General features: G+C 44.8%; 1 protein-coding gene across 5 annotated transcripts in view; it reads left to right on the forward strand.

Moving 5' to 3' along the window:
* Positions 1-485: 485 nt before the first annotated feature.
* Positions 486-13,609, forward strand: part of HECTD4 (HECT domain E3 ubiquitin protein ligase 4) — a 195,351-nt gene continuing 182,227 nt past the window's right edge. For all 5 annotated transcript variants that reach the window (XM_058691661.1, XM_058691662.1, XM_058691664.1 and 2 more), the window contains exon 1: positions 486-840. In XM_058691661.1, the coding sequence (XP_058547644.1) occupies positions 664-840 (177 nt within the window). In that variant the 5' untranslated portion in view covers positions 486-663. The remainder of the gene's footprint in view (positions 841-13,609) is intronic.

Genomic DNA, 13,609 nt, shown 5'->3' on the forward strand with positions numbered 1-13,609 from the left:
TGCTCTGTCTCTCTCTGTCTCAAAAATAAATAAACGTTAAAAAAAAATTAAAAAAAAAATAAAAGTAAATGTGAAAGCAGCAGGGAGTGAACCGCTATGTTCTGCCCAGGCTGGGGGCTCTGGCCCCTGCAAGGGGTGCACACCTGAGTAGGGAGAGGAGGGGAGGCGGCGGCTTCTCCCGGCGGACAGCAGACCCAGGGCGCCCCCAAACGGCTAGGGGTAGAGGAGGCAGGGAAGGTCAGTCGGAGGGCAGGACCGAGCCAGAGGCGAAGCACCGGTCCTGCAGACCTGAGAGCCCCTGGCGGCCCGGAGTGGGCGGGGCCAGGCGGGTGGGCGGAGCCTGTATTGTCCGCTCCGCAGGGCATGCCGGGAGCCCCGCCCCCAACATGGCGTCTCACTGACAGTTGGCTGCCGAGCGGCAGAGGCGGGTCCTGCTCCTCAGGGCGGCGGCGGTGGCGGCGGGGCTGGGGTCTCCGGGGCCGGGGGTGGGGGGGGATGGCGGATCGGACCGCCTAGGGCGGAGCTGCACAGGCGAGGCGGCGAGCGGGGCGCTGCAGGCGGGCGCGGCGGCTGCTGCTATGGACTGGTGATCTCGGCGGCTCCTGCTCGCATCTCTCCCGGGCCGGGCGGCTGCTCCTCACCGCCAAGCCCTCACCCGGGGCCATGGGCTCATCGGCGGCCGCGGCGGCTGCGGCGGCGGCGGCCGCGGACTCTGCGCAGTGGCTCTCGGTGAAGGAGGAGACCATCTTCCTGCACGACGGGCTGATCCGGGTCACCGACCTGGCCGAGCTGCCCAGCGAGATCCTCGGGGCCCCGGAGGCCGCCGACACCGACCTGGAGGTGAGCGAGGCTGCTCCCCGGCCTCGGCCAGCAGATTAGCCCACCCGCCCCGCGTCCCCGCGATCGGGGCCGTCGTCACACCTCTGCCTCACCCCGACCCCGAGGTCCCCCGAAGGCTGCCCCCGGCAGGTGTGTGGGCGCGGGGCGGACAGGTGGGGGGCCGCGGCCGCAGGTCCGCAGCCCGCCCGCCTCCCTGCCGCCTCGGGGCCTCAAGCCCGCCGGGGACTGCGTTTGTGGCTTCATTCGGAACGTTCCGACACCCAGCGTTTTATTAGACTGTCACCCGGCACGGCCTTCACGCTCTGGAGGAGCCACCGGCGCCTCCCCGGCTCGCTCTGTCCCCTCCCCCACGGACCCCCCAGACTCACACCCAGGGCACACCCAGGTTGCTTAGCTCTGGGGACATTTTAATTTTAACGCTGTACACCTCGCCCTTTTTCATTCCCAGTTCTGTGTGGATTTTTTTTTCTCCCGGGGGAGGTTGGTGGCAGCTGTCGGTCCGTGATGGGCAATCCAGCAACTTGTCTGTGCCGTGCCTCGGATTGACACGGGGCCTTTGTCAGGGAAGCGGGCGGTGTGGACCGCGAGGGTGATGCTTCAGGGGCCCTACGGTGCGCTCTCCGCAAAGGGTCACGGGCGCTTTAGGCCTCAAGGCCTTTTTTTTTTTTTTTTTTTTTTTTTTTTTGTGAGCTCGAGGGTCGCCGAGAAGCCGAGGCTTACGGGCCGTGGCAGGTGCAAAAGCAAATCTCCGCAATTGTGATGTCGGGTTTGGGGGCAGAAGGAAACCAAATATGCTCGGTTGATGAGAACTTTCCACCGACTTCACTTGGTTTCGTGTTCGCCCAGAGGTGAGAATACTGGCTGTATCGTTTCATCGAGGCCAGCCGATGCTGACGCTTGCACCCCCTCCACTTTGCGGGATGATATTTTGATGTGTAGGTAGCACCGGGGGGTTCATGAAATTCTTAGTGTCGCAAGGAGGACTTTCTGGGGTAGGGCGCGTAGGGCGCGGGGAGGATGGCCTTGTCTTCTGGCTAAAAACGGAATGTGAGGAATCTTGTGTTTTGCGGTTTTGCATGCACTTTGGCTTGCAGCACAAGGAACGTTTATAGAAATGGATTAAAACCCATTACTGTGGGTTTCTGGAAACGGGTAGCGATCAGATCGCGTTGGCCAAGACGCTTGGGCGTGCTTGAGATGCGAGTGCTTTCCCCTGTGTTTTGTGTCTGGATTTGAGCTGGAGCCTGCAGCATTCCCATTGTGAACTCTTAATTGACTTCCTGGCCACCGAAAAGGGAAGATAACAAGTTGGTAGGGAATTCCTAACATGAAATCGTAGTTTTATTATGCCTCATTTGGGCCTATTCTAGAAAAAGGAAGCGTCTGAGTGTCTTATGGGCTTGAAAACTCAAAGGGCATTATGCTATGATGGTGGAATCTTTTTATTTAATTGACTTTGTTGTATCTGAAATGTGGGAAGTGGATGCTCTTTGTTCCTTAGAGACTAAGTTCACAGATCCTACAATTTTATACGTAATGTAATTTATTTATTTTCAGTATTAAGAAGGTAGGAGTAGTTAAAAATACCTAAGCTATTAAGTTGGCTTTCCTAAGATGTTTACTGCATAAATGTATTGAGTATTTGTCAGCTGTTTCCACAGAAGAATGATCTTCAAGAAAGAACCTCTCTGGCTTGGTGAATTTTAAAACACTCTTAAAGAAAATGTAGGTTCTGACCTCTCAGAAACCAGTATGTGTATGGGTGATAAATATTTATGGCTGTCAGTGGTGAAGAACTTTTTTCATTTCTTTCCACGTTATATGGGCTATATAGTATCAGTAGAAATGGATAGCTAAGAATGTTTTTGTGGCTATTAGATTTGTGTTTGTGTGGGCGTATTCGCATTTAGTTATTTAATGACAATCCTAAACGTATCCTGTGTGTCAAACATCATCTTATTAAGTTCCCCAAAGGATCCTGGTAGTTAAATACTGTTACCCGTTGTAACAACTATAAATGTTACACCCACCGTACAGATGAGGCAAGTAAACGCAGAGTGTGTATGTGACTTGCTCAACATCCCCCACGCAGAGCCAGGGCATTAACCCAGGTCTGTTGGTCTCCAACACATCTGCTTCTTATCATAATGTTCTGCTGTTTATCCATGCAGTAGGATACTCATATTTGTAATTATTTAAAATTTCATAACTGGCTAAAGATAGAGTAGTAAACAGGTATCTTTATTCCCTTTCTTTTTTTTTTTTTAAATTTTTTTTAAGTTTATTTATTTTTCACAGAGAGAGAGAGAGAGAGAGAGAGAGAGCATGAACGGGGGAGGGTCAGAGAGAGGGAGACACAGAATCCGAAGCAGGCTCCAGGCTCTGAGCCCTCAGCACAGAGCCCAACATGGGGCTTGAACTCACAGACTGCGAGATCATGACCTGAGCCGAAGTCGGACGCTCAACCAACTGAGCCACCCAGGTGCCCCTCTTTATTCCCTTTCTAGTAATGTGTTCTTTTTCATATTTGAGGAAGCTTAGAAGTTCATCACCTTTTTAAAAACTGACTTTTGAAATGCTGCCACCCCTGCGAAGTCTTCCAAGCCTCTCCTTCCAGTGGACACCTGGCTAACCAGTGGCCATATTTCCACAGGGTTTTCTAGTGACATAGAGTCCTTCAGGTGACAGTTTCGGATCATGACAAATTTGGATTAAGCTGACAAATTTATGGGGAGCCCCGGTGGCTCAGTCAGCTGAGTGTCTGACTTTGGATTTTGGTGCAGGTCGTGATCTCACAGTTTGTGAGATCAAGCCCCTTGTTGGGCTCTGTGTGGACATCACTGAGCCTGCTTGGGATTCTCTGGTTCCCCCCACGCCCCACCACCTTTCTTCTCAGAAATAATTAAAAAAACAAACATTTAAGCCAACAAATTTATGATTGGCAAACTTAATGCATACGTGTGTAGTAACTACAGTAGAGTCTCAGAACCTTGCAACAAGAAGGGACCTTGGAGATAAGTGCTTCCCTCATTTTAGAGAGAAGTTATCTGAGATCAGGAGAGGCTATGACTTGGTAGTGAAGCTAGTTATGGCAGGGCAGACGTGTAGATCTTGGCTTTCCTGCCTTTGAATTCCACTGTTCCTTTCACTGTGTAAGTGCTGCTCAAAGTTAAATGTCAATTTCAAAAAAGAACCCATGCTACGGAGTAGATCAACATTGACTTAGCATTTTAATTTAAGCAAGAGCACAACATTTGAATTAAAATTTCTTCCTAGTTAATTCTAAACAGAAGTTTAGAATTTTTTTTTTTAAGTTTATTTATTATTATTATTTTTTTGGTAATCTCTACACCCAAGGGCAGGTTTGAACTCATGACCTTGAGATCAATGCTCTTCCAACTGAGCCAGCCAGGCCCCCCAGCATTTATTTTTGAAATCAACACATAGAGTGTAATCAACAAATTTCTTCTTCAAGTATTTGTAGAATTCAGCAGTGGGTGGGGCCCACTGTCCTGGGTGTTGAGGACACAGCAGAGGATAAAATAAAATCTTTGTCTTTAAAAAAACTTTTATTTTAGTGGGAGGATATAGACAATAACCAGTAATCAAACACATATTATGTATATGTAATATGTCAAATGATAAGTGCTGTGGAGACAAGTATAGGTGGGTAGGAGGAATGGGGAGGAATAGGGAAGAATGGGGGGAAGGGCTCTGTTTCATGTAGGATGGGCAGGACAGGAAAGCACAAGATGGCATTCAAGCAGCGACCTGAAGGAGGAGAGAGTGTACCATATGGCTCCTGGGGAAAGTACATCCTAGACAGAGGACAGCAGGAGCCAAGTCCCTCAGAGGGAAGCATCCTTGGCATCCTTAGTTTGGTGCTCTGAGCCCAGGAAGCCAAGGGGAAGAGGAGAGTGATAGGAGACGGAGAGCTTGGGATGCAGATCCAGTAGGGCTCGTAGATGAGGACTTTGAATCCATTGCCGTGTATCAGAAATGCAGAGTGAGGTTTCTTCGGGTGTTTAAAATAGCTACCTGTGTTTATTTTAATTTTATGTTGTTGGCAGAAAGTGAAAGCATGTAGGAAATAATGTTTTTAAGTGTGAAATAAACATAAATTGAAGAAATTCTTAAGAACTTAAAAATGACAACTCGAATATTGCATTTTGCATTACGTTTCATAGAACGTTAGTCTTTTTGTTTTTTTAAGGGCATTTACAAGAAAAAAAGCAATAGCTTATTTGTGGAAGTTCCAAAAGATTTCTGCTTCCTATCTCATTTTCCTTATAAACTCCAGTGGGGGCAGGCATCGCATATATGGATGTTGACAGGGAAGCTAATTGACTTTCCCAAATTGGCCAAGATATTTTATACTCTACAGTTGAGATTAATTTTGAACTCAGGCATTTTGGTTAGTGTTATGGATTTTTCACTCTGTTTATAAGGACCCACCCCATACGTGCATACTCACACCAATTCAGAAGACTTGAACATGAATGTTCATGGCAACTTTATTTGTGTTTGCCCAAAACTGGAAAAAACAATCTAAACATCCACCAAAAGGTGAATGGATAAACAAATGCGATTTATACTGAGTGGAAGAAGCTAGACGAACAGGAATTCATATTGTAAGATTCCACTTATATGAAATTCTAGAAAATGCAGACTCATTTATAGTGATAGGAAGCAGGTCAGTGGTTGCCTGGGGATGAAGGTGGGTTGGAAGGGATGGGAAAAGGGGTTATAAAAGAGCACGAGGAAACTTTTGGGTGATGGATATGCTCCCTGTTTTGATTATGGTGATGGATTTATGGTTGTATATATACATATGTCAAAACTCATCAAAGTGTACATTTTAATTGTATGCAGTTTACTGTATGCCTGTTTGATCTCACTAAAACAAACAAACAAACAAACAAACAAACTCCACACAAGCCCAGTATGCTTTACTGATACTATCTAGGAAATGAACCAAGGCTCAGGAGGATTTTTTGTTTGTTGTTTTACTGAGTAAGGGAGGAGTTGATCATCTGGAATAAGTTAAGGCTTTTTTTTTTTTTTTAATGTTTGTTTATTTTATTTTATTTTATTATTTTTTTTTTTTAATTTTTTTTTTTCAACGTTTTTTATTTATTTTTGGGACAGAGAGAGACAGAGCATGAACGGGGGAGGGGCAGAGAGAGAGGGAGACACAGAATCAGAAACAGGCTCCAGGCTCCGAGCCATCAGCCCAGAGCCTGACGCGGGGCTCGAACTCACGGACCGCGAGATCGTGACCTGGCTGAAGTCGGACGCTTAACCGACTGCGCCACCCAGGCGCCCCAATGTTTGTTTATTTTAGAGAGAGAGAGAGAGAGAGTGAGCAGGGGAGGAGCAGAGAGAGAGGGAGACACAGAATCAGAAGCAGGTTCTAGTCTCAGCTGTCAGTACAGATCCTGACATGGGGCTCGAACCCACAAACCATGAGATCATGACCTGAGCCAAAGTCAAGACACTCAACTGACTGAGCCACCCAGATGCCCTGGAATAAGTTAAGGCTCTGAATACTTAGGATACACTCACATGAAACCTTTGAGATGATAATTTAGATTTATAAATGTTGATGTCTTCTCCTAGGAAGATACCACCACCGTTTTTATCTTTTGGTCAGAATCCTTTGGAAGGGGCTTTTGTACTTTTATAGAATTCCAAATTCTCAATTGGGAAGAGTTATAGAATAAGTGAATAAAACTACCTTTGCTCACCAGTAGAATTAATTACCATGTAATTAATGAGCACTGAAAGAAGAGGGGCGCCCCGTCGGTTAAGTGTCCGACTTCAGCTCAGGTCACGATCTCACGGCTTGTGAGTTGAAGCCCTGCACAGAGCCTGCTTCGGATCCTCTGTCTGCTTCTCTCTATGCCCCTCCCTGCCCCCAAATAAATAAACTTAAGAAAGAAAGGAAGGAAGGAAGGAAGGAAGGAAGGAAGGAAGGAAGGAAGGAAGGAAGGAAGGAAGGAAGGAAGGAAGGAAGGAAGGAAGGAAGAAAGAAAGAAAGAAAGAAAGAAAGAAAGAAAGAAAGAAAGAAAGAAAGAAAGAAAGAAAGAAAGAAAGAAAGAAAGAAAGAAAGAAAGAAAGAAAGAAAGAAAGAAAAGCACTGGAAGAAGAGCTGGTGAGCTTGGACAAATGGCTCAAGCAGCTCTCGGTTTGGCTGGCTAGCTATAAAGTTAGAATGAGGTACCTGAGGACTGTGGGAGGCAGAATTACCTAGAGGTCAAAGTCAGGTTTGAAGAGTCAGACTGGGACTGAAGTTCCAGCTCTGCCCCTTACCGGCTGTGTGACTTTGGGCAAATGCCACGCCTTTAGTAATCCCTGGTTTCTTCTTCCACTGCAACTTCTCTGTCATCATTGTCCCCACCTCTACTTACCACCCTGACCACAGTGTCAGCCTGTTGTGTGCCAGGCTCTGTGCCAAGCACTTGACACCCATGATCTCATTCAGCACTCACAAAAACCTTCTAAGGTTGTTACTATTGTTACCCTTACTTTACAAATGAGGAGACAGGGGCACAGAAATGAAGCAGCTTGACAAAGGTCATACAGTGAGTAGCAAAGCTGGTCTGACTCTAGCCCAGGGTCCAGGCTTTAGAATCATGTTTAACTGTCTCATCGTCTGTAAGAGGAGAGCAATAACAGGGCTAACGTAAGGACCAGATAAGGAGGGATGTGCTTATTTATATACTTACAGTGCATGAACTGCCTTTATAAGGTGCTACATTGTTGGAAAGTTATTGCATATTCAGTCAGCTGAGCATTGTATGTGAAAGCAAAACTGTGCCTTCAACAGGATTTTATTTTCTTGTAGTGGATAGTGGAGATGGTGGGGTTTTTGTGTGTGTATGATCCCTCTGGAATTTTCTTCCTTCCCAATTGTTTGCAGTATGGCTAGGCAGATGAGATAACATTTCAGTTTTCCTCCAATTGTATGTCTAAGCTCTTGCTAAATAAATCAGTTTTGATTATTATCTGTCTTCTTGGCCTCCATATTGACTGTCACAAAATGCCACCTGTTGGCCAGGGCTACTGGGTGGATTGTCATGCACCTGTTCTTTCCCAACTAATAAGTTACCTGTGGTGATAATTATGAAAGGCATGTCAAGTCCTGAAAGGGCCCCATGCTTTCTCCTCCCTCCCCTTTTTCCATCTTGTTTTACAACGGTACTTGTGGGATGAACACAAGGAGTGAGGTCTGCTTCCTAAGATGTTTAGTCAATAGTTCTAGACAAATGTAAATAACAGCAGGTGATCAACTATGGGACAAATGCATAGTTACTTCAAAAGGAGAGAAGGCTGCGGATATTATATAACTACTACTTTGATCTTGAATTTTTTAACACAATTTATGTATCCATCAAACAATCTTTTTAATTTAAATTTAAATTAAGAATTTTTTTCAATTAAAAAAATTTAAAACGGAGGTGCCTGGGTGGCTCAGTCAGCTAAGCTTCTGACTCTTTTTTTGTTTTTTTTAAAAAAAAATTTTTTTTCTCAGAAAGTGGTAGTTTCTTTTTTTTTTTTTTTAATGTTTATTTATTTTTGGGACAGAGAGAGACAGAGTGCAAGTGTGGGAGGGGCAGAGAGAGAGAGGGAGACACAGAATCTGAAACAGGCTCCAGGCTCTGAGCTCTCAGCATAGAGCCCGACGCAGGGCTCGAACCCACGAACTGTGAGATCATGACCTGAGCGGAAGTCAGATGCTTAACCGACTGAGCCACCCAGGCGCCCCCCCCCGCCAAAAATTTTTTTTTTTACATTTTATTTATTTTGGAGAAAGAGAGAGAGAGAGACAGAGCACAAGTGGGGGAGGGGCAGAGAGAGTGAGAGGGAGACACAGAGTCTGAAGCAGGCTCCAGGCTCCAAGTTGTCAGCCCAGAGCCCCACCCGGGGCTCGAACTCACAAACCATGAGATCATGACCTTAGCCGAAGTCAGTTGCTTAACGGACTGAGGCGCCCAGGTGCCCTATCTTTTTTTTTTTTTTTTTTTTTTAATGTTTATTTATTTTTGAGAGAGAGAGAGACAGAGCATCAGTGGGGGAGGGGGAGAGAGAGAGGGAGACACAGAATCTGAAGCAGGCTCCAGGCTCTGAGCTGTCAGCACAGAACCCGGCACGGGGCTCAAACCCATGAACTGCAAGATCATGACCTGAGCTGAAGTCAGAAGCTTAACCGACTGAACCACCCAGGCACTCCAAGCATCTGACTCTTGATTTCAGCTCAGGTCATGATCTCATGGTCGTGAGATTGAGCCCTGAGTTGGGCTCTGCACTGAGTGTGGACCCTGCTTGGGATTCTCTCTCTCCTCTCTCTCTCTGCCCTCTCTCAAAATAAATAAACATTAAAAATTTATTATTATTATTTGTTTATTAAAAAAAATTTTAATGTTTGTTTATTTTGAGAGACAGAGACAGAGCATGAGCAGGGGAGGAGCAGAGAAGAGAGGGAGACACAGAATCTGAAGCAGGCTCCAGGCTCGGAGCTGTCAGCACAGAGCCCGATGGGAGGCTCGAACTCACAAACCGTGAGATCATGACCTGAGCTGAAGTCGGACCCTTAACCGACTGAGCCACTCAGACGCCCCCTTCCCAAAATTTTTTAAATGAATACATGAATACATCCTCATAAAAAGTAGAAAAACAGGGGTGCCTGGTGCCTCAGTCAGTTAAGCATTCAACTTTTTAAAAAAATTTTTGTAACATTTATTTATTATTACCATTTTTTAAATGTTTATTTATAATTAAGAGACAGAGAGAGACAGAGCATGGGAGGGGCAGAGAGAGGGGAAGACGCAGAATCCAAAGCAGGCCCCAGGCTCTGAGCTGTCAGCACAGAGCCTCACGTGGGGATCGAACCCACGAACCGTGAGATGGTGACCTGAGGTGAAGTCAGTCACTTACCTGACTAAGCCACCCATGTGCCCCTCGTTTTGTAACTTTTTAAACTAAATGGTATGTTTTAACCTTCCTATATCTCTCTTTATAGATCTACCACATTTTTTTTTTTTTTTTACCTCGTTTTTCTTTTTTTTTTTTTTAAATTTTTTTTTTTTCAACGTTTTTATTTTTTTTTTTTGGGACAGAGAGAGACAGAGCATGAACGGGGGAGGGGCAGAGAGAGAGGGAGACACAGAATCGGAAGCAGGCTCCAGGCTCCGAGCCATCAGCCCAGAGCCTGACGCGGGGCTCGAACTCACGGACCGCGAGATCGTGACCTGGCTGAAGTCGGACGCTTAACCGACTGCGCCACCCAGGCGCCCCTCGTTTTTCTTTTTTTTTAAGTGCTGCTTGGGACTCCCGAAATACTGGTTTATTTAGCCATTCCCCGATTGATGGGTGTATTCGCTTCCTGTTGCTATACTAACAAATCATCGCAAACTTAGTGGCTTAAAACAACACAAATTTATTCTTACATTTACTCTTACGTTTCTGGAAACTGAAGTCCAGAATGAGTCGCACCGGGTTCAAGTCCGCTGCTGGTACGTCTGGTTCCTTCTGCGGGTTCTAGGGGAGAATCTGTTCCCTGGCCTCGGCCACAACTTCCAGTGGCTCCTTCCTCCGTCTTCAGAGTGTGTCAGTCTGGTCTCTGGCCTGTCATCACAGGTCTTGTTTGATGGGCTCCTCCAGCATCCCTTTTGTAAGGACCTTTGGAGTCCCCTTCCCCCGCAGATAATCCAGGGTAATCTCTCCATCTCAAGATCCTTAATTTAATCACATTTGCAGAATCCCTTTTGCCGTCCAACATCACGTTTACGGGTTCTGGGGATTAGGACTTAAATATCTCGGTAGGGAGCATTATTCAGGTTACCACAATGGGTATTTGGTTGTTGTTAGTTTTTCACTATGAAAATTGGTCCTTCAGTACCTATCTTGCGTGTCTGTTGTGCACATGTTGGAATATTTCTCTCGAGTGGCTCCTGAGAAGTAGAATTGCTGGGTCATAGGTGACCATTTTAAGTTTTATTTATTTATCTTTTTAATTTTTTTTTTTAACGTTTATTTATTTTTGAGACAGGGAGAGACAGCATGAACGGGGGAGGGTCTGAGAGAGAGGGAGACACAGAATCTGAAACAGGCTCCAGGCTCTGAGCTGTCAGCACAGAGCCCGACGCGGGGCTCGAACTCACGGACGGCGAGATCGTGACCTGAGCCGAAGTTGGATGCTTAACCGACTGAGCCACCCAGGCGCCCCTTTTTTAAGTTTTAATAGATATTGCCAAATTGCTTTCCAAAGTGACTGTTTTGGTTTATACTCCTGAGTGACAGTGTTTGTTAGGACCCCTTTTCCTTACACCCTCATAGAGATTATTTTAGAACTCATGGATTTGCTTGATTTTATTATTTGCTTAAGCCAATGGCTTTTGCTCTGTAAGAGGAAGCCAGTAGATGTAATTGGGTACCTGGGAATGCATGCTGAACCATGGTCAGCTGAAAGAAGCCAGAGTATTCTGTTAGTGCTGCCTCACTGTTATCCCTTCGCTTCAGAGGACCTCTCTTGTGGCTTGATCTTCCTTGTCTTCTGACATCCACTCATTTTGGTCAGTAATCCAGTTAATCAGACCATGTCCATATTTAGGCAGGGCAGAGCAACTTCTTATTTTGATGATCTGGGGATGCTGCCAGAGGCCAGCATTGCCAGGGAGCTGCCCGCTCTGGGAAGAGACACCCTGGCCCCTGAAGTGTGTTCTTAGTGCATGGTAGTTGTTAGGTAGACTGTTTCGACTCAGATTGTCTTAAAATTTTCTTTTATGTGCAGATACTTCTCTCTCCTTTTCTTTTTTTTAAACTGTATGAAAAGGGGCTCCTGGGTGGCTCAGTCGGTTGTGTCTGACTTCGGCTCAGGTCATGATCTCATGGCTCATGGGTTTGAGCCCCATATTGGGCTCTGTGCTGACAGCTCAGAGCCTGGAGCCTGCTTCAGATTCCGTGTCTCCCTCTGTCTGCCCCTCCGCTGCTTGGATTGTCTCTCTCTCTCTTTCTCAAAAATAAATAAACATTAAAAATTTTAAAAATAAATAAACTATGAAAAATACTTGATATTAACTTTTAATTTAATTTCATTAATTGATTGTATTTTTATGTTATGCAAAACTTTTTTGCTTGCAAAGAAGTAAAAAATGAGTGTTGTAAACAGAGAAACACCCATATGTGTAAAAGAGAAAAGAAGTATCCTTTGATTGTACTATCCAAAAATAGTCATATTAATTAATATTTTACTATTTCCTTCAGTTCACATTTTTATATAAAAACAAAAGTGAGATTATATACTATACACAGTTTTGTATCCTTTAATCACTTATTGGGAGCAATTTTGTCAAATTAGACTTAAAAACATACATTTTTTCTGTGTATTTACTTTTTACTGAATTTGTTAATGTTACAGAGTTCTTGCACTCCCAAACTGTGGCTGAGAATTTAGAGAAAGAAATGATACATGGACAGCCTCACCCACCCATCATATAGTATATTAAAACTTGATTCATGTACATTTTTATAATTTCAAAATAAAAACATAATTTTTGGGGGGCGCTTGGGTGGCTCAGTTGGTTGAGCCTCCCACTTTGGCTCAGGTCATGATCTCACGGTTCATGGGTTCGAGCCCTGCGTCGGGCTCTGTGCTGACAGCTCAGAGCCTGGAGCCTGCTTTGGATTCTGTGTCTCCCTCTCTCTGTGCACCGTCCCTGCTCATGCTCTGTCTCTCTCTCCCTCGAGAATAAATAAAACATTAAAAAAAAATTTTTTTTTAAACATAATTTTTTTTTAGGGGCACCTGGGTGGCTCAGTTGGTTAAGTGTCCAACTTCAGCTCAGGTCATGGTCTCATGGTTTATGAGTTCAAGCCTTGCATCGCGGAACCTGACTGGGATTCTCATTCTCTCCCTCTCTCTCTCAAAATAAATAAATAAACTTAAAAATAAAAACTTTATTTATTTATTTATTGATTATTGTTATTTTTTAAAGTAATCTTTACACCCAACGTGGGGCTTGAACACATGATCCTGAGATCAAGAGTTGAATGTTTTACCAACTGAGCTAGCCAGGTGCTGCCTAAAGACATAATTTTTAATGGCTACATAGTAATTTATAAACATAATTTTTAGTGGCTACATAGTAATTTATTGATGTACTATAGTTGTCTTGTACCTTACTGCTTTCTCCTTACATCTGCTATTTTTTTTAAGTTTATTTATTTATTTATTTATTTAATCTCTACACCTATTGTGGAGCTTGAACTCACGACCCTGATCAAGAGTGATCAAGAGTCACATGTTCTTCCAGCTGAGCCAGCCAGGCTCCCCACATCTGTTATTAAAAAAAATTTTTTTTAATGTTTATTTTTATTTTATTTATTTTTAAATTTTAAAAATGTTTTATTTATTTCTGAGAGACAGAGAGAGAGAGAGAGAGAGAGAGACAGAATATGAGTGGGGGAGAGGCAGAGAGAAAGGGAGACATCCCATGAAGCAGGCTCCAGGTTCTGAACTGTTACCACAGAGCCCAACGTGGGGCTTGAACCTGTGAACCACGAGATCATGATCTGAGCCAAAGTCGGACGCTTGACCCACTGAGCCACCCAGTTGCCCCTAATGTTTATTTATTTTTGAGAGAGAGAGACAGACAGACAGAGCACTAGTGGGGAAGGGACAGAGAGAGGGAGACACAGAATTGGAAGTAGGCCCTAGGCTCTAAGCTGTCAGCACAGAGCCCAGTGCGGGACTTGCACCCACGAACTG

Source organism: Neofelis nebulosa, chromosome 11 (genome assembly GCF_028018385.1).
Source record: "Neofelis nebulosa isolate mNeoNeb1 chromosome 11, mNeoNeb1.pri, whole genome shotgun sequence".
Taxonomy (NCBI): domain Eukaryota; kingdom Metazoa; phylum Chordata; class Mammalia; order Carnivora; family Felidae; genus Neofelis; species Neofelis nebulosa.